This window comes from Dromiciops gliroides, chromosome 1 (assembly GCF_019393635.1).
Source record: "Dromiciops gliroides isolate mDroGli1 chromosome 1, mDroGli1.pri, whole genome shotgun sequence".
In the NCBI taxonomy this organism is placed as follows: domain Eukaryota; kingdom Metazoa; phylum Chordata; class Mammalia; order Microbiotheria; family Microbiotheriidae; genus Dromiciops; species Dromiciops gliroides.
Window position 1 is genome coordinate 574,670,630 of NC_057861.1, and position 26,519 is coordinate 574,697,148.

A 26,519-nucleotide genomic window follows, 5' to 3' on the forward strand; every position below is an offset into this window, starting at 1 on the left:
TACAAAATTTTCCCAGCTAGCATTAAAATAAATTGGTATGTTTTCATCAAGGCCTTTCTTGCATATTTATAAAATGATGTGTAACCTTAGATGTCAATTTCCTAAATCACTGCTTTCTGTATTTTCAGGGATATATTAATTTGAATTACCCTTTAAAATTCTGCTACTTGGCACTAGGTAAGATCATAGACTCTCATGCTTTTCTCTAAACATGAATGTGGTATTAATACAATGAATTTATTTTCGGGAGGCAATTGGGGTTAAGTGACTTGCCCAGGGTCACACGGCTAGTAAGTGTTAAGTGTCTGAGGCCAAATTTGAACTCAGGTCCTCCTGACTCCAGGGCCAGTGCTCTATCCACTGCACCACCTAGCTGCCCCAGTATAATGAATTTTTTACTAGAGATAGATATGATCCTTTAAAGGTGAGATAGGAGAGTATCCTAAAAAGAATACTACATTGGGATATTAAGGAATCGAAGTTCTATTTCTAGCACTGCCATTAACTATGTATGTGAATTTAGACAAGAACTTTATCTTCAGGTCCTAGTTTCCTCATCTATAAAATTATCAGGTTGGACTAGAAGAAAGTATTCCATAAAGCTTAAAGTGATAATAAGATAATATGTTGTTTTTGCATTTTCAAATCTACAATAATGGGAAAAACTGCTCAAATATGAAATACAACATATCCTGAAGAGGGCAGGAACGTTTTTTTTTTTTAATTTGTATAATCAGTTCCTAGCTCATATGCCTTGGACATGCTTGAAGCTCAATCAGTACTTGTTGGATGAAGAAGTGAATGAATCAACACTGAAACCCTAATTGAGTATCCCTCATTTTAAGTCAACTAAACACGCAGAAATTCAACTATATCAACAATAAAACAAGAAACTTTCATTTTACCTAAGAAGTCTCAACCCTGAGGAATTTTAAAAGTAGAGTGTAACATGATAGAATTCAAGCTTCTTGAGAATAAAGGCCCATTTTTTCTCTAACACTTTGCTTGTCACATATTAAACACTTAAATGCTTGTTGATTGATTGATCTTGCTTCCTTTGGTGCAGTGTGATCTTATAACTTAGTTCTAGGACTCACTGCTACTCCCAGGTAACTCAAAAGCCAATTGCCTAATATTGCCTCATTGATGAAGTTTTCACACATGCCTGTGTGAGTGACAAAGTTGGTGAGAGCTTGAGAGAGAAGAAAGATCCTGGTCTTCTGGCTTCTAGCTTTGAGAGAGAGGATATACAGCTTTTGACTCTCCTCAGGTCCCTGAAGGAAGAGAAAGAGTCTGGAAAGAAAATGATAGAAGAAAAGGCAACCTCAATTATATTCTTATACCTGGCTGACTATACTTCTTCCCCAGATTTTGGGGAATTTTCCCTTGGGTGAGATCTGTAATTCTCTTTCTCTTGGTTGAGTTGATTATGTTGCTCCCAATGGGAGAGCTCATTTACTCTCTGTGCTGTCTCCTTTATATTCTCCTATGCATACGTTCTCTGATTTATGTTTTGTTATTGATTTGAATGAATGGGTTTATTCTCTATTCACTATGTGTGTTCTTTCTAAAATTGGCATTTGGTGGGAAGGAGGTTAAGCTCTTATAGGTTGCAGCACTCCTTCCCTGTTAAGGGATAGCAATCAGGAACACAGTTTGAACCTAAAAGTTATTTTCCCTAGACTAACAATAATTAAGGGATCTGATAAATATTCTAGCCTGGGAATATCTCTTTCTGAGGAGAACAGAGTGATCAGTCTCTGGATCCAACCTCCTACTTCCCCTTCTGACAGGGAACAAAGTCTCCCTGGGAGAAGGTGGAGGGAGGGGACTCTAGAGAAATCTATTTTCCCTTCCATTTAAATATCATCTGGACAGATCTGTGTGGACACATATAATCTAAATAGACCAAACAAACAGCACACATAGCACCATACACACCCTATAAAAGCAAAAGAAAAGGGAAATAAAGTTCTGTGACTGTGGTATCCTAGCATACAACAGTGATCTCTAGGCACTGAAGGAATTACTATGGTCCAAGAGGATAAAGGAGTCAGGCAATGGAAGTGGCTAGTCCATGTAGTTAGGAAAGTTTGCCTATGGAAGGTAACTATTGGTGTGGTATAATAGAAAGGATACTAGGTCTATAGTGAAAGAACCAGAGTTCATTTCCCAACTCTGCTATTAGTAGTAACGTTTGTGACCTTAGGCAAACTAATTGACTTCTATGGATCTCACTTTCCTCATTTATAAAATGTAAGGATTGGATTAGAAAACCTCTAAAATCCCCTCTAGCTCTAAATTATGTGATTATTATAATGAAATCTCTGATATAAGATACTACGGAAAGAAGGCTGACATATCTCTTATACATGGAAGTACAATGAGAGGCAATTGTCAGGATGCATGCTCAGTAGCTTTCAGATAGCCACTGGGGCAGCTATTCCTATTTACTTTCTAGCATATTTATTAAGAATGGAATTATTTAAAGTATTGTCAGAGCTAAAACTGAATATAATAATTATTAACTGACAAAATTAGTTCTGAAAAAGCCAGAACAATTATATCTATACAGTTTATATATATATATGTGTGTGTGTGTGTGCTTATATGTAACTATATACATGTAACTATATGTAGTTTATATATATACACACACATAGTTATAGCTAGCTATATATCTAGATCTGTGACATTATTCCAATATTATGAGCTACTATATATTTATGTATCTATGTATGCAGTTATAAATGTTTAAATGACATAGCCATATACCATATATGATTATATATATGATAGATATATATGTAACTATATGATATTGCTATATATATGCTATCATATAACTAAATATATGTTGTTATAAATACATATAATAGATATTTATAGGTATATCTATATCTCAAATAGTTATATACCTGACATATATGTGTTTTATATCAATACCTATACATATCATATAGGTATGGTATATATGATGTAGGTGTGTTATATATATAACACACACACACATATATATATATATAACTATGTATGATACATGGTTATGTAGTTACATCTAGATATAACTACATATCTATAGATATATAGTAGTTCAGAATATTGGGGCAGGGTTCCACATTTAGGGGGATCCCTGTATCAGTGGTTTTCTTGGGGTCCCATCTTACTCCGTCCATACATGACTAGTTGTACATTTTGTCTTGTGTTTTTGTGCTGAGATGAACAGTGATTCTAGGGCTTATATGTATTTCTGTCTCAAATTTCCATGGCCTGTGGGAGTAACCTGGATCATGGGTCAGGTTTCTCAGGTCACAGTAAAAACTAGCCTGTATGACATGGAAAGACTTCTCTGCTGAAAAGTATATGACTGAAGTTTTCCCTGATTTTACCATAAGAGGGAGTGCTAAGATGGGAAGACAGTCTGTAGCAGTTTTCTGAAGATATATTAATACTTCCAGAGTACTATAATATCCATCATGGAATGAGATTAACCAATATCTTATTGTTTGATTTTCCCCTGCCCAAAGCTCTCAAATCTATTTGATGACTTTTCCCAATAATTATAACATCTTGTATTTTATGACAAATAAGATTTGCTTCAAGGGGAATTTATTTTACAGCCAATTTGGTTCTCCCACCCAATACAGCATGGGATATTTGTATTTATTTGATGTGAGTGGGGACTTGTAAAAAATGCCATATGGATCTTTGTATGAAGTGATACTGGTGTTTTTGATGCTTCCAAAATAAAATAACCTCTACCAGAAATCTAAAAAATAGTTACTATCATTTATCTAGTATTTCAAGTCTCCAGTAGATTGTGCCAAGTGTTATTTTCATTTTACAGATGAAGAAACCAAGGCACATAGAGGTTAAGTGAATTAAGTCATATATAGTCATATATGTAACCTGCCTTTTGCAATGCCCATAGCAGGCAGTAACTCAAGAGATTAAGGTGTTTGTGGGGATGGGGAGGGGATGGACAAGGACTAACAGGTTGAATGGAATGCTTACCTAGGTTCCCAAATTCTGGAGTCTGCCCTTAAAGGGCTACTGGGGAGAAAAAGGGAGGAAAGCACCACAAGGAGGAGGATGTCATCCTTATGTGTAGTATAGGAGATGTCATGTTATACTTGCTGTGAAATGAAGCAGGTTTCCCTACAGGGATGTTCACAGAGAATCAGTGAAGGGGGTATAACTGACCCATGTGTTGCTGTTCTGAAGACAGCCAGGAGGAAAGACAGTAATGAGATGGCTCTTCCTCTGCTATCCTCTGTTTGTTTTTCCACTCTAGGGAAAAGGCTGTTGCCTTAGGATTGGTCAACGTTTTTTTACCTCCCCATTGTCCTGTTTTGACTATTTGAAAAGAGTGTCTGGGATTTGGGGAGTGTCACTCTGTTCTTGAATGTTTAACATAATATAGTATTCTAACTTCTGATTACTTTGTCATTTTGGGGTGGGGGAGGGGGGAGAATGGGACCTCCGAGCTCTTTATCCAAAGCCTGACCTTTTTTCCTACCTAAAGCTAATCTCACAATGAACACTCAAAGTGAATGGCAAAGAAAATATTTCTCCAAATTGATAGCAAAATAGAAATCAAAGACAGTATACGTAGGAGAATTTATACCAGGTGATACAGAGTAAAGGAACTCTCTCATTGGGAGTAGGGTAACTCACCTCAACCGAGAGACAGTCCTTGATCTCATATCAGGGGAAGTTCCTTAAAGTTTCTAGAGAAGCAAACTAGGGATAGGGGGATGGTGAAGTCTGCTAGCTCCTCTCATGTCATCCCAGAATCTTTTCCTTTAACAACTTGAAATGGTTGTAGGCACCTCAAACTCAACATCTCTAAAATGGAAATCATCAGGTTTTCTTTGTAAGCACACCCTCCCCCAAACCATTTATTGATTGAAACATCACAATCCTTCTATCACTCCGATTTACAACCTTAGAATCAGATGTTGTAGATTGAGAACTGGAAGGAACCCTAAGAAACCCTGGAATCCAAACTCCTCTGCTCTCCCAGTTTATGAATTCAAAAATCCTGAGGAACAAAGAAGTTAAATGACTTGCTGCATGTCAATTGTTTGAGGCAGGCAGTTGAACTCCAGTCGTCATGACTCAATCCAGTGCCCTATCCACCACACCATGTTACTTTTCCCCTTCTTTTACTTGCATATGGATCATTTTCCTTGTGCTGATTTTACCTTTACAACATCTTTATATCTACCCCCTTCTCACCACTTACATAGCCACCATCAATAGTTCAGGTCCTCATTATCTCCTCAAATAAAGATTTAATTGATATAATTTTCTCATATTATCAGAGCCATTTAGATAACAAATGATAATTTTAAGGAAAAAAAGGGAAGAAGGTTGTGTGTGGGGGGCAGCCAAACCAATCCAGTCCAGCAAAAAAGTCAGAAAATACATATATTGTCCCACACCCATTAATCTTCAACCTTTTCAAAGGAGTAGAGTTGGGGGTATCTTCTCATATCTCCTCTGGGGCCATGCTTATTCTTTATAATTTTGCAAGATTCACTTTTGATGTTTTTGGCAGTTATTCTACTTACATTATATATTGTGTATATTATTTTCGTGGCTCTGCTTACTGTATACCAGGATCATGTAAATCTTTTCTTTCTATCATCATATTCATTTCTTATAGCAATATTTCTATTACATTCATATATCACAATTAGTTTAGCCATTCTTCCATCAATGAACATCTACTTTGTTTCCAATCCTTTGCTATTTTCTAATAGATGTGGTCAAAAGACATAAACAAATAATTCTGAAAAGAGAATCTGCAAATTATTAATAATCATATGAATGTTTCAATCACTAATAATAAGAGAAATGCAAATTTAAAATCCTAAAGTTTCACTTCACACTTAGAAAACTGAGAAAGATGAAAAAAGATGGGAATAGTTCATATTAAGGGGTTGTGGGAAGATAGGGAACACAAGTGCATTGTTGATGGAGATGGAATCAGCACAACCATTTTGGAAAGCAATTTAGAATTATGCAAATAAAGTGACTAAAATGTCCATATTCTTTGACCCTGAATTCCATTACTGGGTTGTGCTGATTCACATCTATTAGAAAATAGTTTTTTGTTTTTACACATATTACAATAAATGTATATATATCCATATGTCCATATATTTTACTTGTCTATATATCTTGGATGCCAAACCTTTATCTGAGAAATTTGATATAAAGGTTTTTTCCCATAAGGCCACTTCCTTTCTTATCCTAGATGCATTAATTTTCTTTTTTGAAAAGCTTTTTAGTTTCATGTAATCAAAGTCACCTATTTTTATCTCTTATAATTGTGTCGTGTTCCTTGTTTGGTTAAGGAATAGGCTTCCTATACATAGCTGCAAAAGGTATATTATCTGCTTGGTTTCTAATTTTTAAAAAGTATCATTTTTAATATTAAGGACTATGTTATTGTTTAGTTTTGTTTTCAGTCATGACCCAATTCGGGTTTTTTCTTGGCAAAGATAATGAAGTAGATTGTCATTTCCTTCTTCAGCTCATTTTACAGATGAGGAACCTGAGGGCAAGGGCAGGGTTTAAGTGACTTGCCCAGGATTGCACAGCTAGGATCTATTTAAAAATTATGTGTGGAATATGGTATAAAATGTTTGATTTAAGCCTGCCATATGCCAGACTACTTTCCAATGTTACCAGCCAATTTTTATCAATAAGGAGTTTTTTCCCCTCTAATTTATTTTCTGCTTTGTTGAACACTGGGTTATTGAATCCCATTTTTTGTCTAGTATGTTTCATTGATCTATTTCTCTATCTTCAGCCAATATCAAATGGTTTTTATTATTGCTGCATTATATTTCAAGATTTGGAGGTATGATTTCCCCCTCCATTTCTACCCTTTCCCCAAATATTTATCTTAATATGCTAAATCTTTTGTTTTTCCCAATGAATTTTATTACAAACTTTATTGTAAACTTTAATATTTTGACATAAAGGATAATATCATAAGCAAATTAAGAGAGCATGAAATGACTATACATGTATAACATATTGAATTGCTTGTATTCATAAAGGGGCTTGGGGAGGGTAGGAGGAAGAGAATTTGGAACACAAAGTTTTAAAAATGGATGTTGAAAATTGTTTTAACACGTAATTGGGGAAAAAAATAAAATTCTAAATAAAAAAGAGTGCATGGAATAGTTTATCTTGCTATATTTATGGACAGGAAGAATTTAGAAACCAAAGAAGATATAGAGAGTAAAAGAAAATATAAAATAGATAATTTTGATTACATAAAACTAAAAAGCTTTTGTACAAATAAAACCAATGCAACCAAAATTATAAGGAAAGCAGAAAACTGGGAATTTTTGAAAAGAGTATCTCTGATAAAGAGCCCATTTCTCACATATATAGAGAACTGAGTCAAATTTATAAAAATACAAGTCATTCCACAATGGGTAAAATGGTCAAAGGATATGAACAGGCAGTTTTCAGACAAAGAAATCAAAGCTATCTATAGTCATATGAAAAAAAATGCTCTAAATCACTAATGATCAGAGAATTGCAAATTAAAAGAATTCTGAGGTATCACCTCACACCTATCAGAATGGCAAATATAACAACAACAACAAAAGGATGATATTGGATGTTGGAGGAGGTGTGGGAAAACTGGGACACTAATCCACTGTTGGTGGAGTTGTGAACTGATCCAACTATTCTGGAGAACAATTTGAAACTACCACCTCACACCTATTAATGTGACAAAAATGGCCCTAATGTGACAAAAAAAGAAAATAATAAATGTTGGAGAAGCTGTGGAAAAATTGGAACATTAATGTATTGTTGGTGGACTTGTGAACTGATTCAACCATTCTGGAGAGCAATTTGGAACTATTCCCAAAGGGCAATAAAGTTGTGCATACATTTTGATCTAGCAAACCACTGCTAGGTTTATATCCCAAAGACATCCCCCAAAAGAGAAAAAGACCCACTATACAAAAAATATTTATAGCAACTCCATGGTGGCTAAGAATTGGAAATTAAAGGAATGCCCATCAAGTAGGGAATGGCTAAATAAGCTATGGCATATGATTGTGATGTAATATTATGGTGTTATAAGAAATGAAAACAGGACAGACAATTTCAGAAAGGACTAGAAATACTTATATGAACTAATGTATGGTAAAGTGAGCAGAACCAGGAGAACATTGTGCACAGTGAGAGCAATATTGTTTGATGAAGAGCTGTGACTAGTCATTCACTATTCTCAGCAATACAATAATCCAGGACAATCACAAAGGACTGATGATGAAGCATACTATTCACTTCCAAAGGAAGAACTGATGTTGATTGAACAGACTGAAGCATGCCATTTTTCACTTTCTTTCATTTTTTCTTTTATTCAAGTTTTCTTATACAAAATGACTAATATGGTAATGTTTTAAATAATTGCACATGTATAACCTATATCTGATTGCTTACCACTTGAAGGAGGGGAGGAGGGAGGGAAGGAAGGAGAGATTTTGAAACTCAAAACTTTAAATAAAAATATTTATTATCAGAAAAAATAAAACTATTTTTGGTAGTGTTTTAATTTTTATTACATTGATGCAACCCAGTCACGAGCACTTGAATATTACTTCATCTATTTAAGTTCTTTGTTTTGGTAAGAAGCACTTTGTAATTGAGTCTATCAAAATTTTTCATGTGCTTTGGTAGATTAATTTCCAAATATTTCATGAATTTTCTAGTTATTTTGAATGGGATTTCCCTTTTTATTATTGTCTCTTGGATTTTGTTATTATTATTTAGAAAAGTTGCTGGGTTTACTTTGTAGCCTGAAACTTTGCTGAAGCTATTAATAGGTCATGATTAGTATCTTTGCTTATTCTCTAGGATTTTCTTTTTTTTTTTTCTTTTTTCTTTTTGGTAGGCCAGTGGGGGTTAAGTGACTTGCCCAGTGTCACACAGCTAGTAAGTGTCAAGTGTCCGAGGCTGTATTTGAACTCAGGTCCTCCTGAATCCAGGGCTGGTGCTTTATCCACTGTGCCACCTAGCTGCCCCTAGGATTTTCTAAATGAATCATGATGTGATCAGCAAATAGGGATAGTTATAACTTGTTTGCCTATCTTTACACCTTAAATATCTTCCTTTTTTCTTATTACAATTTCTATAATTTCTAGAACTGTATGAAATAAGTGTGGGGAAAGTGGTCATACTTGCTTTACTTCTGCATTTAATGGAAAAGTTTCTAGTACATTCTCCTAGTGTATGATGCTTGCTTTTGGATTTAGATGGAGACTTTTTTTTTTTTGGTGAGGCAGTTGGGGTTAAGTGACTTGCCCAGGTTCACACAGCTAATAAGTGTTAAGTGTCTGAGGCTGAATTTGAACTCAGGTCCTCCTGAACCCAGGGCCAGTGCTCTATCCACTGCACCACCTAGCTGTCCTAGATGGATACTTTTTATGACATTACAATTCTAATTGGTCTTTCTGCTTCCAGTTTGTTTCCTTTCTAATCTACAACTGCCTAAATAGTCTTCCAAAAACACAGGTCTGATAAGGTCACTTCCCTGTTCAAAAATCTTTATTTGCTCCTTTTTTTTTTTTTTTAAGTGAGGCAATTGGGGTTAAGTGACTTGTCCAGGGTCACACAGCTAGTAAGTGTTAAGTGTCTGAGGCCGGATTTGAACTCAGGTACTCCTGACTCCAGGGCTGGTGCTCTATCCACTGCGCCACCTAGCTGCCCCTGCTCCTTTTTTTTATATGATAAAATACAAACTTCCTAGCCTGACACAATTTAATTCAACCCTACTTTTCCAAACTTATTTTGTGTACTGTACCTGCTCCCTTGTCTCCAGTTCTGATTCTAGCCAAATATACCAACTAGCTGTTCTTTCATGACAATACATTTTCCTTCTCTATGCCTTCTCATAGTCTGTCCTATATACTTACATACAGCCTCTCTACACCCATACCTCTTAGAATTTTTAGCTTTAAAAGAAAAAAACAAAACAAAACTCCCAGGCCAACGCTCTTTCCACACAATACTTTGTGTACTAGTAAGCACATTTATTTACATAAGGAAACCAAAAGGAGATCATTTAAAATTTCTTTTATTAGATATTTGTCTTTCAAAACAGCATGATAGAGTATATAGATGCATAAACTATCTCAGAAGTTCAATAGCCAGTAGTTCTATTTAATTATCTGAAGCCAGCTATCTCAAGACTTGAATATCAAAACATTTGACCCAAACAAAATTATTTAATACATTTATAAAAAGTGGTGGGAGTGTGTACATAAATAGTTTCAGACTTGCATTATAAAAATGTGTGATCTCTATCCACATGCTCACTGAAGACAGGTGACTTCTCTAAAGTACAATTTGAAGGAAAAAAATAAGACAGATAGCACTGTAGCATAATATAGCATTAACTGACCGGTGCTGGAACATTTATGGAGGACTATTTGTCATACATAAGAATGACAAATAGATTCATTATAGTAATTGCTGGGCCAACAAGGAGCAAAATTTATTTTTATAGAACACAAGGTACAATGAGAAAAATACTTTTCTCTAAATAAACTTGTCACCATGAAAAAATGTATTCAATTTGCAGGATATTACTAATATTCAATATGATTTACTTTAATCATTTATTATTCTTGAAATCCAAACCTAACTCCCCTAAGACCAGTGTTTCACCCAATACAAACATTCACTGAATGCAGATTTAAGTGAGCACACGTTGTCTTGGGTTATATCCCAAGGTCATAACCATACCAGGTCATTTGGAGTCCTGGCCCCACCTGGGGGACACCCAGGGCCTACCTGGAAGTCCCCACTCCCTTATGTCTTGCCAAGTTGCATATTTTAATGTGCTAATTACTATTTCTGAGGGCTCATCAGCACACAATTATTACACACAGCCCTGTTGTACCTCTTTTCTTACCTTGATCTGTGAACTTTACAAATGACTTACAATTTATAAAAATATTAAGATACAAGATCTGTGCAAAATAGAAAAGCCTGTACATATAGTAACAGTTGTCACATACCATCCCCTCCCCAAATAAAAATAAAATAAAATAAGAAAGGTCTAAAAAGCCCTGAGTCAGTAATCTTGCAAAAGTGAGGAAGGGAGGCATTCCAAATTCTTTCTACACACTAGTGAAATATTTTAAACTGTTCAGTATTCAATTGCTTTTTTTTTCAAGATGGGAAAGAGGTTGTGCAGTTTTTCAGTTATTTAGTTGGTATGGCATGTCATCCAATTTCAAAAATGTTTCTTAATACTCAATTTCATTCAGATCTTCAGAAAATCCTGATGACTGCTGAGTCATATCTTCTATTTCTGTGAAAGAAAAACAAGTAGAAGTGAATGGTAATTATTTTTTCTATTGACAAAAAGAAACATCTAATAAGCCAGCCTGAGATCACTTTATAAAATAGATTTCAATCAAGCTTGTGTAATTAGGAAAAATAAATAAATTTTACCTGTACAGGGTCCTGCCTGAAACTTAATATCATCAATAGCAATATCACTTCTTATGGAGGCACCTCGAATAGCTTCAAAAACAATCTGAAAAACAATTCACATCAGATTGAAGAGTACTGTGGTTTTTTATAGAGAGAAAATTCACTAGGATTTGATGGAATATATTTAATATGGCCTGCTAATGTTCAATAGAACACAGGATGGATAGCATGCATGTTCCATTGATATCCATATGATGTCAAGAGATCTAGTGGCAGGCAAGCAGGAGCTTAATTGGATCCCTGATGGTAGATTTATGGGAGAACATGGTCTAGAGTGACATAGGATGGGCAGGTATGGATGGGTTGTCCTTTGTCCTGGAGTGAGTATGTATATCAAAGAGATAACAGATTCAAAGGAATATTAAAGAAGATACATACACATGTAAATGGACAGACCAAATAGAATTAAGTTAATTGATCAACTAGGAATGAGTACATCTGTCATGCTGACATCAGAACTGGAGACACCAGAAGAAAGGGGAATCAGTTTCACTACTCTAAAGATTCTAAAACCAAAATTAATCTGATTCCCAGGCTCTAAAAACAGAAGTTGTAAAAGACTGATTTATTTTACCACTAATAGGGCTTCTAAGTCAATGGCTACTGAGCCAATTAATACCTCAGGGAGGCTGATGGTTAGCAAATCCTTCACAGAAAAGACATGTGGTCCACACAGTAATGAGCAACTGTCTCCCATTTGGATTTGTTTATAATTTGAATTAAGTATTTTAAATGAACATAAATTGGGCAATTAATAAGCCTTTGAAGATGACTTGAAATTAATAAGTCAAAGAAGTTTTAATGACAGATCCAGTGTAGAATTACCAAGGGAAAACCAAACCAAATCATAACAAAACCCGTGAAAACAGTCTACTGATCTAGAATAACAGGGAAGGGGAAAGGTCGGGGGAGGTTTTTGTAAACCAAGAAGATAGGATAGTAATGGGAGAAGAGAGAAGGTAAAGGTTTTCCTTGGAAAACAATGAAGAGGATTTTTGATCTGTCAAGTTGTGGTGGCAAAAGTAAATAGCTAAATTGTAAGGCAAAGTTACAGCTCTGTGATTGGGCCAGGAGGATCAAATATCTGTGGTCATGGTAATGTAAAATGGATAATATATAAGGAAATGAAAAATTCTATGAGCTGAGAATTTATTTACTGTCTCCATTGAATAACATTAAAAGAGAAGAGAACGAAGGTCATTAGGAAGGAAATAAGCACAGCTTTGTCAGAGAATGACTTTTGAGTTCCTAATCCACTATGGGCCTCTTTAGTGCCAAAATCAATCTTTGGTTATAAAGTTTGGAATTTAGGGAGATGTGTTACTAAAGTTTTAGTTCTTGTGATAATTAGCTAAAATGGATGCATGGTCAGATAATTAAGAGTCTCCCAGGAGATACTTCCCTGAAATGCCATTCAAAGTGGCAGCAGAGGCCAATGATCTTCTAGTTATATCTATGTCATATTATCATCCTATGGCCAATGTGAACCCCTGAATTCCAGGGCAGCATCTTAAAGTCTCAGGTCTGCTATAGTACTATGAATCCTAACCAAATAAGATTTTAGAAGGTATTCATCCTGGAGAAAGTGACCTGTGTAGGGAATATGGTGGTTTTGTAACTGTACATTTGTTCTGACACATTTCAGGGGATCTTAGGTAACCTGTCTGAACTCCTTAGATTAGTTAGGCAGACCCAAAGCAAGCTCCCTTAGGAACTTCCTGTTTATCCAGGATAGGCCCTGGTTAGAAAAAGATTCCCCATTTCAGCCTGATACCCACCCCAGTCTAAACCAGTATCCCAGAGTAGGACTGGAATCATACCAGTGTAACTCGATACTCTTTGGCCATGAGCTGCCCCACTATCCTATATCCATATGATGTGTCAATTGATCAACAAATATTTACTGAGTACCAATTATAAGCAAGGCTATCATGTACTATGGATGACTCCCACTGGGCTAATATTCAGAAAAAGTGAATGTACTCTCTAAGTAATTACTTAGGCCTGTGTCTCTTGACACATATGAATGTTTATTATTCATTTTGTGTTTGTCAAATATTAGAGTAACCTATTTTGCAACTGTAAATAAACATTGATTCACAACCCAAATCTTGAAGCACTAGGCTGTTTTACCAAAATTGTATACAAGTTTGTCTCTTTTAGGGTAATGGAACATTTGTTAATCTTCTAATTGTTTTGCATTTTAAAACAATTGAACCACATGTATTTTAGCTATTTAATATACCATTTTGGCTTATTGACATTTACTCCCCTTTCCCTAACTTAGGTGATCTAGAAAACCACATAAAAATATGCAGAAATGTAAATGTATTCCTTAGAAATAATTTTAAAGTTTAAAACTCATAACTAAGCTTTTTATCATAAAGATTTATTCTAAAAGTATATCTAACTTAGGTGATCAGGAAAAGTAAAGAAAAATATGCTGAAATACCTATGTTTAGAAAAATGATACAATTGAGACAGTGCAATGGCATATGCAGAAGGTTATACAATCTTCAAATGCTAGTTTTACATCTGGTACTGCCAATATGCCCTGAGGTTGATAGAAGCAGAATTTCAAACAATTGTCTTATTGGCGATATAGCCTAGATGTTTTATAATGGCATTAACTCATATTTGACTCACCTAGAAAGGTTGCTCCCAAGACACCAGGAAATGTATTAAGCATAGGCAAAACACACAAGAGGCCAGGAAAAGAAAAATGCAGACAACTCTCAACTACCTTTTTCATTCCCACAGTCCAGCATATCAGGAGAGACACACAGAATGACAGAAATCTTTAGAGGGTCTCAGACAGTAAAGCCATACCCTTCCCCACGTCCAGACTGTTGTCTGGATCTCAATCTCTCTTCGCAAATAATCAAATTCACCAAAAAAGATTTGTAGTGTCAGGGCATTCTAATTATCCATCAGCACCAGACACCATTATTTTTTCTTTTTAAACCTCTGAACTACATACTAGTATCAATAATGGCAGGCAATGCAATTCAACTATGTTGAGGTTAGCTGCTTCCCTTTTTTTTCCCCCCAGGGCAATGAGGGTTAAGTGACTTACCCAGGGTCACACAGCTAGTAAGTGTCAAGTGTCTGAGGCCATATTTGAAATCAGGTCCTCCTGAATCCAGGGCCAGTGCTTTATCCACTGCACCACCTAGCTGCCTTTGTTGTCTTTGTTATTTTACTTGCATTCTCATTATAATTCCAAATCTCATTCAAGAAGAATTGAATGACTGCCACTGAACAGCTCTACCAACAGGGTATTAGTGTGTCTATCTTTCCATACCCTTAGGAGTTGGTACTAAGCAACTACGGAAAGCCAATAGGCTTGTCAATTGATAGGCTGGTTCAGCAACAGTAGGGCAAAGGTAGAGAAATCTGGTCTTTATTCATAAGTCGAGTTTGATACTTTTCAGTGAAAGGGTTTTAATGTATTAACAACTGTATGAAGGAAGCCTACAAAGCATTTGTAATAACAAAATCAAATTAAAACTACTCTGAGTTTGCCTGAAAATTGCCAAAGATGACGCCAAAAATTGTTTGAGGAATTGTAGGTAGATTTGTTGTTGTTTAATTGTTTTTTAGTCATGTCCAACTGGGGTTTTCTTGGCAAAAATCCTGCCAATCCTGGTTTGCCATTTCCTTCTCCAGACATGTGAGGAAACTGAGGCAAACAGGGGTAAGTGACTTGCCCAGGAGCACACAGCTAGTAAGTATCTGGGGCCAGATTTGAACTCAGGAAGATGAATCTTCCTGATTCCAGATCCAGCACTCTATCAGGTCCACCACAGAGCTGCCCTAACTGCAGGAATATATGTACATATTATTAGTGAAGATGTCCAACCATTTCTGGAAAATAATTTAGAATTATGTGAGAAAGGTAAATAAACTATTCATACCCCTTGACCCAGAGATCTCACCACTGGCCATATGCCCCAAGGAGATAAAAGCAAAGGGGAAAAAAAAGACCAAAAAGAAAAAAGTCCCACATATACCTAAACATTAGTACATCATTTTGGAGGGTAGCAAAGAGATGGAAATAAAATAAGTGCCCATTGATAGGGGCATGGCAGAACAAATTGTGATGTATAAATGTGATGAGATATTACTTGCAACAAAAAATAACAAATATATAAAATTCAGAAGACACGAGAAGTGCAAAAATGGACACAGTGTGACTTAAGCAGGATAATATGCACAATAACTATAACAATATAAATGAAGAATCACTAAAAGAAAGCCAAAGTCTGAGTAAATATTAAGAAAATTAATGATATCTGAGACCTTTCAATTAAATATTCACCTGCCCCTCAGTAGAGAAGCAAAGGACGACAAGAGCAGAATACTGCTCAGAAATTGTCAGATGTGGTCACTGTACTGTTGAACAAACAGGAAATCAACCTTCTTTTTAGAAGGAAAAAGCAAAAAGACCACCTGAGAGATATGAAGTTGTAATTCCCTCAATTTGAGTCTCAGCTTATTTCATTTACCTGGTGCTGCCTTTCACAGCTGTATTCGACCAATGCTCTTAGCCAGGTAATACTCTGCTCCCCTCTTCTTCTCCATAAGAGGGACTCTTCTTTATAACCCTCCTTTTTCAAGTAAACATTTAAGAGTCCAGTTCCTGCTCCATACATGTGATAGAAAAACGTGATGCAGTGCTTTCCAATGACTCCTCTTAGAGATGTTGACACCAGTTGTGCCTTTTGCCCATAAACCATATTAGATGCCTCAATGTACATGTAGTAACCTAAAGAGAGATACAAAAACAAATACGGTCACAATAAATTATATTATGTCCTTCCTCTGCACCATATATTCATATGCAACAAGCTGAGAGAAATGAATGCCTTGACTACAGTATTGAAAAAAGATAGCACATATATGCTGTTTAGGGCTAAAATTCTAGCTAAACTGTCTAAAATATCTAATGAGTGGTCGCCAATAAATTATAACCTTTAGCAAGAGTTAGGTTTTTAAGCATTTATTAAGGAGAATAAGAATTTGGTAAAAAGAGAGAGAAAGGCCTAGATTCCTATCTATTAAAGGGAGAGCACATTTCTAGCTCTGCTCTCCACCAGAGTCCAAAGGAAAAAAAGAGCGAGAGCGAGCGCCAGTCTCTTTCTTCCTCCTCCCACTAGTCCGTGTCACTTCCTGACGCCAAAGAAAAGACTCCTGGTCTTGCCCTCAAAGACCTTCGCTTCATGGGTGGAACTCTTCTACAGTAAGTCTCCAGCAGGTGGCGTCATTCCGATCGTTACAATGCAAAAACATATAAAAAACAGCTCAGAACCCCCTTACCTCAAAAAAAAAATCTACTGGGAAATCTTATTCTCATACTTGAAGCTCAATTGCTTATAATCCAGTTTAATTTGCAGGAGGGTAATTAGTACACCAGGATATCACCCATACATGTGGCAACTAAAACATCAGCTTTGTTCTTCTGATAATTTTTTTTCCTTCAGGTACAAATATGTATGCTATTAAATTTTCTTCTTTGCATTTGCAAAGAGGAAGAATTAGGACACAGGACCTTGCATGTCTTCAATATTGATTTAGGTAAAGAGGCAGTCAGACAGGGGAGACTGTAGGTCTTTGTTTAGGAAAAGGTTCTGAATAATATAGATCATAGAATCATATATTTAATTCTGTTTTTAGAGATCATCTAATCCAACCACCTCATTTATAGCTGAGGAAACTGAAACACAGAGGAGTAAAATAATTTGTCCAAAGTTGCAAGGTTGATAAATGGCAAATTGTGGCTTCAAACCAAGTTCCTAATGGCTTTTCAAACATAGCTAGTTTCCCAAGCCCACCTCCCACTACATGATGGATAGAGCCTTCAAATGACAAAAGAGCTCCTTAGAAGAAATGCCCTCCCTGTAGGGAAGGTAAATGAAAAGTCAGTTAGGACATTCATTTCTTGGCATTGTTTCTGAAAAAATGATGTCCTTTGGTTTTTGAGAAAAAACAATGATCCATCATCAGTGTGATGCAATGGAAAGAGTACTTCATTCAGGGCCAAAAGATGTGGGTTCAAATCTTAGTTCTGCCAATTACTACCTGTGTAGCTTAGAGCAATTACTTGACCTTTCTAGGTCTGTTTTCTTATCTCTAAAATAAGGAGATTGGACTAGATAATCTAAATTCCAGCTCTAAATCCATGATCCTTTGACTTAATGTTACACCCAGAATTTTTTTCCCCAGTGATAGTGTATAATCATGGAGTTTCATATAATCAGTGTAGTTTCATGCTAAGCCATCTCTCTCCTGGTATTTACTGCTTGTGATCAATGGTTGAGATGGGTGAGATAGTTGTCAGGCTATTAGGACCCTTGCCTTAGTCATGGTTTAGTTGTTGAGGGTGGGGTACTTAGGCCTAGAAGAAGAAGACTGTTATGAAGAGAGTCTTGGGGAATTATCCACCCAACCCCCAGAACACTATAGTTCCATGGTTTAGCCCCAAATGTAGTCAGAAATTCTAGCACTGCATCCTACATGAGCAGGAATAACAATAATAATAATGATAGCCAGCATTTATATAGTGCTTTCTGTATATTATCTCATTTGATCCTTTCTTCAACTCTGGGAGGTAGGTGCTATTGTTATCCCTGTCTTACAGATGAGGAGTTTGGGGATTAGAGAGGTCACACAGTACAATAAGTATCTGAGGGGGGCGGCTAGGTGGCGCAGTGGATAAAGCACCGGCCCTGGATTCAGGAGTTCCTGAGTTCAAATCCGGCCTCAGACACTTGACACTTACTAGCTGTGTGACCTTGGGCAAGTCACTTAACCCCCACTGCCCTGCAAAAAAAAAAAAAAAGTATCTGAGGCAGGACTGGAACTCCAGGTTCAATACTCTAGTTATTATGCCACCTAATTGCCCAAGTGCTTCTGGGTAAAGGCTCCTGCTGTTTCCCTGAGATCAGTGTCTGCCTGAATATAGCTGGCATTTTAAAGCCTTAGGAGGTGCCATCTCAGGGGACAGGATTGATTAGAGAGAAGACATGAATTGTCCAAGGCAACAATTGTCCCCAAATTCCTTCTGGAGCAATAATGTCCCCCTGGTTATTCCTTGGGCTTTCTCAATCCATGGACCCTAGAACCTGACTTACTAGTTACTCTAGCCCTGATATGTGGCTGACGACCAACTTCAATCAGCCATCTTCACTGATCTTACCTTGGTTCCTATTTACGATGAATCCTCATGCCTACCTTGGATCCCATGCCTTTACCTTTAGGTCTATACCAGAAATCCTGACCTTTTCAGTTCTTTACCTGTCTGAACATGCCTTGTACCTAACTGCCTCTCCACTTCTATCTCAGCTGATCTATTTATGCTTTTGGTCAAGTTTCCACATATCTCACTCTGCTATGCCTGAAAGAGGGAATGAAAGAAGTGAAAATACTTAGCCCAACTTTATTGTCATTAATACTTTGTTTTGTCAACTGTTCTGGGTTGCTTGTGAAATAATTCCTGGTTATGAAATCCTGAATAAAAATCCGCATACACTGATTGAACAAATGGTATCTATGTACTTGTGAATCCAAAAATTTATCCTATTTTTTGTTTTTGCACCTGTGAGTCTTGGGTATTAGGCTTAAGATGTAGTCTAATGTTAGGGTTTTCAGTTTGTAATGAATACAGTGGAATCCAAAATAATTCTCTTAAGTTGTGCCGGCATTTATGACTAAGTTAATTTTGGAATTGTGTGGTCAGTAAATCCTATGTAAGGATATAGGTGACCTTTGCAGGGAATTGATGCTACTCTTAAATTAATAATTTTCCTTAGATTTCTTCTGAGAAATATGAACTATTTTTTCTAGTCTGAACACATCTGGATTTTCCATAAAGCAACACCAAAATAGATCAGAATTTTACCAAAAATAATTTTAAGGAAAATTATGAATTACCCAGAATATACTCCATGTGGTACAGTGGAAAAGAGTGTTGAACAGTGCTTAACACAGTGACTGGCACATAGTAGGTGCTAAAAAAATTGACTGATTGGAGTTATGGGACTTGGGGGCAAATCCCAGCTCTGCCACTTTACTTTATGTATTACTTTGGTCTAGTTAATATATCTGAATCTCATTTACCAGATCTGTAAAGTTAGGAGGTTGGACTAGATGACTTTGTACGTTCAAAATCTGTGATATTATTAACTTATCAATGAGAGTAGAATGTGGAAATGATTCTTGGTCCCTACAATACTGTTGATGGCAACCCATCCATGCTTACTTATCTTGTGTGATTTTTGTTCATTTGTGCTTCTGAATTTACCATGGGTTCCACTCAGTGTGCTAGGACATTTCTTGATTTCTGCTGGTATCACAGGGTTAACAATGAAATATATGGACCAGACCATTCACTGCTTTGCCCTCCTTGCCTGTTTTTTTTTTCACATATATTTCTTAGGTGACATCTGGAAGCAGAAAGGACACCTACATTGAAAGCAGAACATCTGGTCCAAATCCTGCCTCAGTTATCTATTAGCTATATGGCCCAGGGCAAGTGACTTAACCCTTCTTTACCTCTGTTTCTCACTTGTATTGAAAGAGTTGGATCTATTGGCCTGTCGAGTCTCTTCCACCTCTAAATCTATGATCCTACCATCCTTTACTCCTCTTTATACACAGTCCAAATCTTTGGGGGATAAATGTTACATATCTAGAAATATAATATTTATATATTGTCTCTCCTGTAAAAAGCTAAGGGCTTTGCCGGCATCCATAGCAGTCACCTATATTTTGGAAAACAGACAAAAGTCTTACGTGTTTAATAAAACTTTAATAATGCTGCCACATTAAAGCAGCAAACACTGTGTCTGTCTCAGCAAACAAAAACTGTGGAGCTGGGCCAAGAAATCTGATTGCTGTGATTCACAGTGGAGCGCATATGATCCAGCACACACAGGTTTGAAGAATGGATTATTAACTGGTGAAAACAAATTACTTTTCCTCTGAGGGTGATTGTTTAACACTCAAGTCTGGAACTGTAACAGGTCCATTTGAGATGAGGAAATTATTCCAGGGTCCCATCTGTCCTTTGTGTAGCAATTGTAAAGCACATTGAAGTGCAAAGCATGCTAGGAATTCTGAACTGTGTGGCAGCTGCTCCTGTGTCCTCCTGGCTTCCTTCTGCCCGAGTTGGGGACATAGCCTGTGTGCCTTATGTGACTTTGTTCCCTGTGAGCAATAAAGAGCTTTCCACAGTCACTCTCTGGTGATACAGTGAATCAGTGAAACTTTGGGTTTACTGTTCATGCACCGTAGGAGGAATAACTGCAGAATAATACTCAGAAAATGCTCTTAACTCCGTTTTAAAATGTTCATTGATTCCCATTAGCTAAAAGTCATCCCAATTATGTATCTGTGGTTAAGCAGCATTTGACAAGAACTACCAGGGTAGTTCATGGTGATACCTAGAAAAACTTAGAGGTAATATGAGAAAATGATAGATTTCTAACATAGGAGCTCAAAATATATTAATGGTATTTCATTTAGTGTAGGAGTTTAATTTAGAATCTTAGAGAGTTGCCTGAGGCTCAGCAAGAACCAGTCATGTTCAGTTCAGAGGTTTGGACCATACCCAGCTGGTATCAGAGGTAGGATTTGAACCCAGATCTTCCTGACAGGTCCAAAATTTCTATCTTTTATACCATATTGTCTCTCCTTATGATTAGAGAATAGTGTTAGGATTATACTTATGGGATTAAATTTTTTTTTTTATTCCTTGATCATGTATGAGGGAGAAGACACAACAGTAGGTTGAAAGCAAATGCAGATCAAAATAACCAGAAGGACCTTCCCTTCTATGATATTACAGAATATCTAATAATATAAGGATGAGGCAGAATGATTCTCTGGAATGAGCACAAAACTCAACATCACAAGACATGTATTTAAATCCTGGATCTGCCATATACTACCCGTGTGACCTCAGGCAAGTCACTCAAGAAAGTCACTCTGGGCCTCAATTTTATCAAATGAAAATAAGGAGGTTGTACTAGATGACCTCTGAGATGCCAATATTTATAAAAGGTCAAATCTTGTTAAAAAACAAAATCACACATACCCCGAATCTTTGAAGCTGTTCACTACTGAAATTCAACTAAAAGATTAATCTTTGTTTTTTAAAGAATAAGACTCTTGGCTCAACTTTATAATTTTAAAATAGATTTTATATTAAGCAGGCTTTACTAACACTCTAACATATTAGCAATGGCTCCATTACAATGATTTTCTGATTATAAATATAGAAAGATTGATAGGTAAAGCATTGCCACATTTACTATGTCAGGTGCTATACCAAATGCTGCAAGTACAAATGCAAGCAAGCAAGTCAATTCCTGCCCTCAAGGTGCTTATATTCTAATGGGAGAAGGCAACACATAAAGGGGTGGTGGCAGAAATAGATGAGGGCATGGTGTCAAGATGGCCTGGTACAGGACAAGTTGAGGTGAAAATTCACCAATCAGAACTCAGTTTCCAATGTGTAGAGTCCAGGTTTCTTGCAGGAGAGAGGTGAAGATGATGGCCGAAAGCATCATTGTGGAAAGCATGGTGTGGAGATAGGAAGTGACAATTATTGAGAATTTAAAACACCTCTGACTTTATATGTTATTATTTTGGAGGATAATTTAACTGCTTAAGATCATGAAGACTTCTGAGTCACTGGAAGCACTACTAAATAAAGCTGTGGTTATCTCATATAGAAACTGTTAAAGAAAAGATATACAGCTACCTTCTTGAGATGGAGTGAGGATAGCTTTACCCAGAAGGAAGGGAAACAGATGATTTTTCAAGGTTCATTCATCAATAAATTACCAGGGCTAAAAGATACAACAATTTTGATTCATCAACATTTAAGATACTTTCTCAGGAAGACAGATGACTTTTTTTTGCTATGAAGCATCTCCATAAACATCAAGGACACTACAACAAATAATGGATGATTACAGAGCACTCTGAAAATATGGCAATATATACATGCTAATAGGACAGCACGAGTAATAAAATCTCAAGAACTGAGCTGAGAATGTTCTTCATTGCCTCATTAAACAAGGAGCATCTAGACTGGGAACTTCCTAATTCTGCCAGGGAATGGCTAATAAAGTGGACTGGAAGAGCACATGTAAGAGGAAATTCTGCTGAACTTGCTCACCTGGATATACATTTCAATTGATCTGTAATGATATGATTTGATATGAGTCAAGGCATTTACCATTTAAAAAAAAAAGATACCAGAGAGTAGATTGTTGGTGGTGATAAATCTGGTGATAGTGATGAGGGTGTTCCTTCTTGATGCTTTAGTACCAATCATTCACTGTATTCCTTTGGGTTCCCTTTAAATCATTTATCATAGACCCAAGCCTAGTTTTCCCCTATTGTGTATATGTGACATAAAAGAAAGGACTCTAGGAAAGTGATCCCGAATGAAGTCTGATAGGCATACTCTTTCTTCCATAGATGAAGCAGGTCCTATACTTACCACATGTGGTAATGTTTTTTGTTTTTTTTTCCAGATAGCAAAGTAACAAACTGACACATTTATATTATGAATAGCTGACATATATGTAGTACCTTAAATTATTAAAACTTTTTAAGTATGAAAATTGAAATATTCAAGTTTATGAAGTATGATGAGGTAAATACTACAGGCAAATAATATGGGTCATATTATACACATTTTGTGTGTGTGGGAGGGCAATGGGGGTTAAGTGACTTGCCCAGGGTCACACAGCTAGTAAGTGTCAAGTGTCTAAGGCGGGATTTGAACTCAGGTACTCCTGAATCCAAGGCCCAGTACTTTATCCACTGCGCCACCTAGCTGCCCCATTGCACCACCTAGCTGCCCCCACATTTTACAGATGATAAAGTATGACACAAACCTGGCCTCAGAATCAAGAAGATTTGGGTTCAAGTACACACATGTACTGTTGTTGTTCAATCATTCAGTCATGTCCTTCTTGTTATAACTCTTTGGACCATAGCACTCCAACATTCTCCAACACTGGGTTTTCTGGCCAAGGATACTGGAATGGTTTGCCATTTCTTTCTCCAGTGGATTAAGGCAAACAGAGGGTTAAGCGACTTGCTCAGGGTCACACAGCTAGTGTCTGAGGCCAGATTTGAACTCAGGTCTTCTTGACTCATCACTGAGCCACCAAGCTGCCTCCATATACACATAAACATGCATATACATACATATATATCCATATGCATATATACACAATATATATTTATATATACACACATACATACATACATACATATAGATAACTTTTATATATTGTCATTATTCAGTTGTTTCAGTCATATCCAACTCTTTGTGACCCCACTGGGGATTTTCTTGGCAAAGATACTGGAGTGGTTTGCCATTTCCTTTTTCAGCTCATTTTGCAATAGAAAAAACTGAGGCAAATAGGGTTAAGTGACTTGCTCAGGGTCACACAGCTAGGTAAGTGTCTGAGGCTGGATTTGAACTCAGGTCTTTCTGACTCCAGGCCCAGTGCTCTATCTATTGCCCCACCTAGCTGCCTACATATACACACAGGCACATACACAAATGTATATGCATATGCATATATGTTAATGTTTCATTCATTCTGCACTCAGATTCACTCACTTCTGTCTGGAGGTATATAGTATGTTGGTCATTACATTAATGAGAGTACCTAAGTCTTTCAGATCTGTATGTGTTTATACATGGATAATGGCCATTTGTGTTCTACCCCATTACCTTCCAAGAGCATTCTTGTGCTACACTCAAGGGATAACACTATACAATTCAGAAGGGAAGCAGGGAGGAGCAGTGTCTTATTTGCTACTTTTATAGATCATCATTATAAATGATGCTCATAATAATGATCCTGACTCAAGGAAAGATAGTGAATTTTACAAGCCACTCCCCGCCCCCATACTACATTCTTTAATTTTTGCAATAGGAAAAATCATATTTGCACTGATAAGCTCTCAGGGTTGTTGCGATAAAAGAGCATTGCAGACAAAACACTAGTCTATTATTTATTTAGGATGGCAAAGAATTTAATAGTCCATTTTCGAGAGATTAGAATTCAACATTCAGGCACTTAAAAGGTTAACCTTTTGTTATTTGGAAAACTGAGCTGTCTTGACTTGTGTATGAATTAGATTTAATTGAGGCAGAGTTGCACAAAGTTGTCAGGCTCACTCTCTCTTCCTGAGTCATCAAAGTCTAGTGGCAAGACAAAAAGTCAAGATGACTGGTGATGATCTGGGATGCTGTGGATGACCTTCGTGTCTTTGATGCCTGACGAAGATCTAAACACTCCAGTGCCTGGTTTAGCTGCCTCCATGGCTGTTGGAACAAATTGTTCTAATCCACCCATTCTGCTGAGGAAAGTATTCATATGCTTGGGGTAGACATCTCCTTAACTCACTGACAAGTTAGGGCCCTGTCAGTGCCCCTCAACCTGGTTTAGTGCATCTGGTGAGATGGTTTACTGGAGTGTGGTTAGTGCACATGCTACAGCTTCTTGGAGTCATAGGTAAGAGTTGTCTGAATCAGGTGGACAACAAAGGTGGATGAACAGACCTGAAAAGGGTTTACAAAATCTCATACCAGAGGCACTAGTCTTCCTGAACACTCCATATATTCCCTGATACATGCCAGGGCTCTGAAAAGTGGGTGGACACAGTCTGGCACAAGGGAGGTAGGAAAACATTCCACATAAGAATTTAGAGGTGAGAACAGAAGAGTGACATGTAAACTGGTAAACACTTTGCTTGGCAAGCTCAGAGAATATGATCTTCGGTAAAGCAAGACATGAGGATAATTATATAAGTTGGGTCCAATTGAAGGAGAGTATTGAAACTCAAAATCAGGAGTTTCTGGAGTGAGAAGTGGAACATAAGAATTACTCTGATTTTACCCATAGGGAAACTTGGCTTAAAGTAGATTAGCTCAAGTTCATAGCTGCAGAGCCCAGATTTTCTGATATCAAAACACTGGCTTTTTCTTTAAGACCATGGTGTTTTTCAAGCACAGATAGATAAATATAATCTGTGCATAGTATATAGTTACATATAGACAAAAAGATACATTTGTATAAACTCTGTGCAAAAGTAATTTATTGGACATTGTTGGGGGAGCTGTGAACTGATCCAACCATTCTGGAGATGAATTTAGAACTATGGCCAAAGGGCCTATGGGGCTTTGACCCAGTGGTACCACTGCTAGGTTTCTATCCCAAAGAGACCATAGAAAAGGGAAAAGGACCCACATGTACAAAAATATTTATAGCAGCTCTTTTTGTGGTGGCAAAGAATTGGAAATCAAGGGAATACCATTAATAGGGGAATGGCTAAACAAGTTGTGGTATATGAATGTAATGGAATACGATTGTGCTGTAAGAAACGATGAGCAGGAGGAGTTCAGAGAAACCTGGAAGGACTTACATGAACTAATGCTGACTGAGAGGTGCAGAACCAGGAGAACATTGTACACAGTAACAGCAACACTGTGTGATGAACAATAGGGATAGACTTGGCTCTTCTTAGCAGTGCAAAGATCCAAAACAGTTTCAAAGAACCAGTGATAGAAAATGTTCTCAACATCCAGAAAAAAGAACTGTGAATTATGAAAGCAGATTGAATCATACTGTTTCTATTTTTGGACTGTTTTTTTCCTTCTTGTTTGAGGTTTTCCCCTTGTGCTCTGATTCTTCTTTCACAAGATGACTAATGTAGAAATATATTTAATGTGATTGTACATATACCACCTATATCAAATTGCTTTCCATCTTGGGGAGGAGGGAGGGAAGGGAGGGTAGGAGAAAAATTTGGAACTAAAAATCCTGTGAAAAAAATGTTGAAAACTATTCTTACATGTAACTGGAAAATAATAAAATACTTTAGAATAATTCATTGGAAAATTTTGAGGTTGATACTGGATTTTATGGACTGGTAGACAT

The 26,519-nt window shown here is 36.7% G+C and overlaps 1 protein-coding gene across 1 annotated transcript in view; it reads right to left on the bottom strand.

Annotated features, from left to right (window-relative positions):
• Positions 1–10,139: 10,139 nt before the first annotated feature.
• Positions 10,140–26,519, bottom strand: part of MAMDC2 (MAM domain containing 2) — a 216,738-nt gene continuing 200,358 nt past the window's right edge. Inside the window, exons 12-14 of the mRNA XM_043976357.1 lie at positions 16,053–16,312; positions 11,503–11,587; positions 10,140–11,359 (exon numbers count right to left, since the gene is read on the bottom strand). Of these exons, the coding sequence (XP_043832292.1) occupies positions 11,295–11,359; positions 11,503–11,587; positions 16,053–16,312 (410 nt within the window). The 3' untranslated portion in view covers positions 10,140–11,294. The remainder of the gene's footprint in view (positions 11,360–11,502; positions 11,588–16,052; positions 16,313–26,519) is intronic.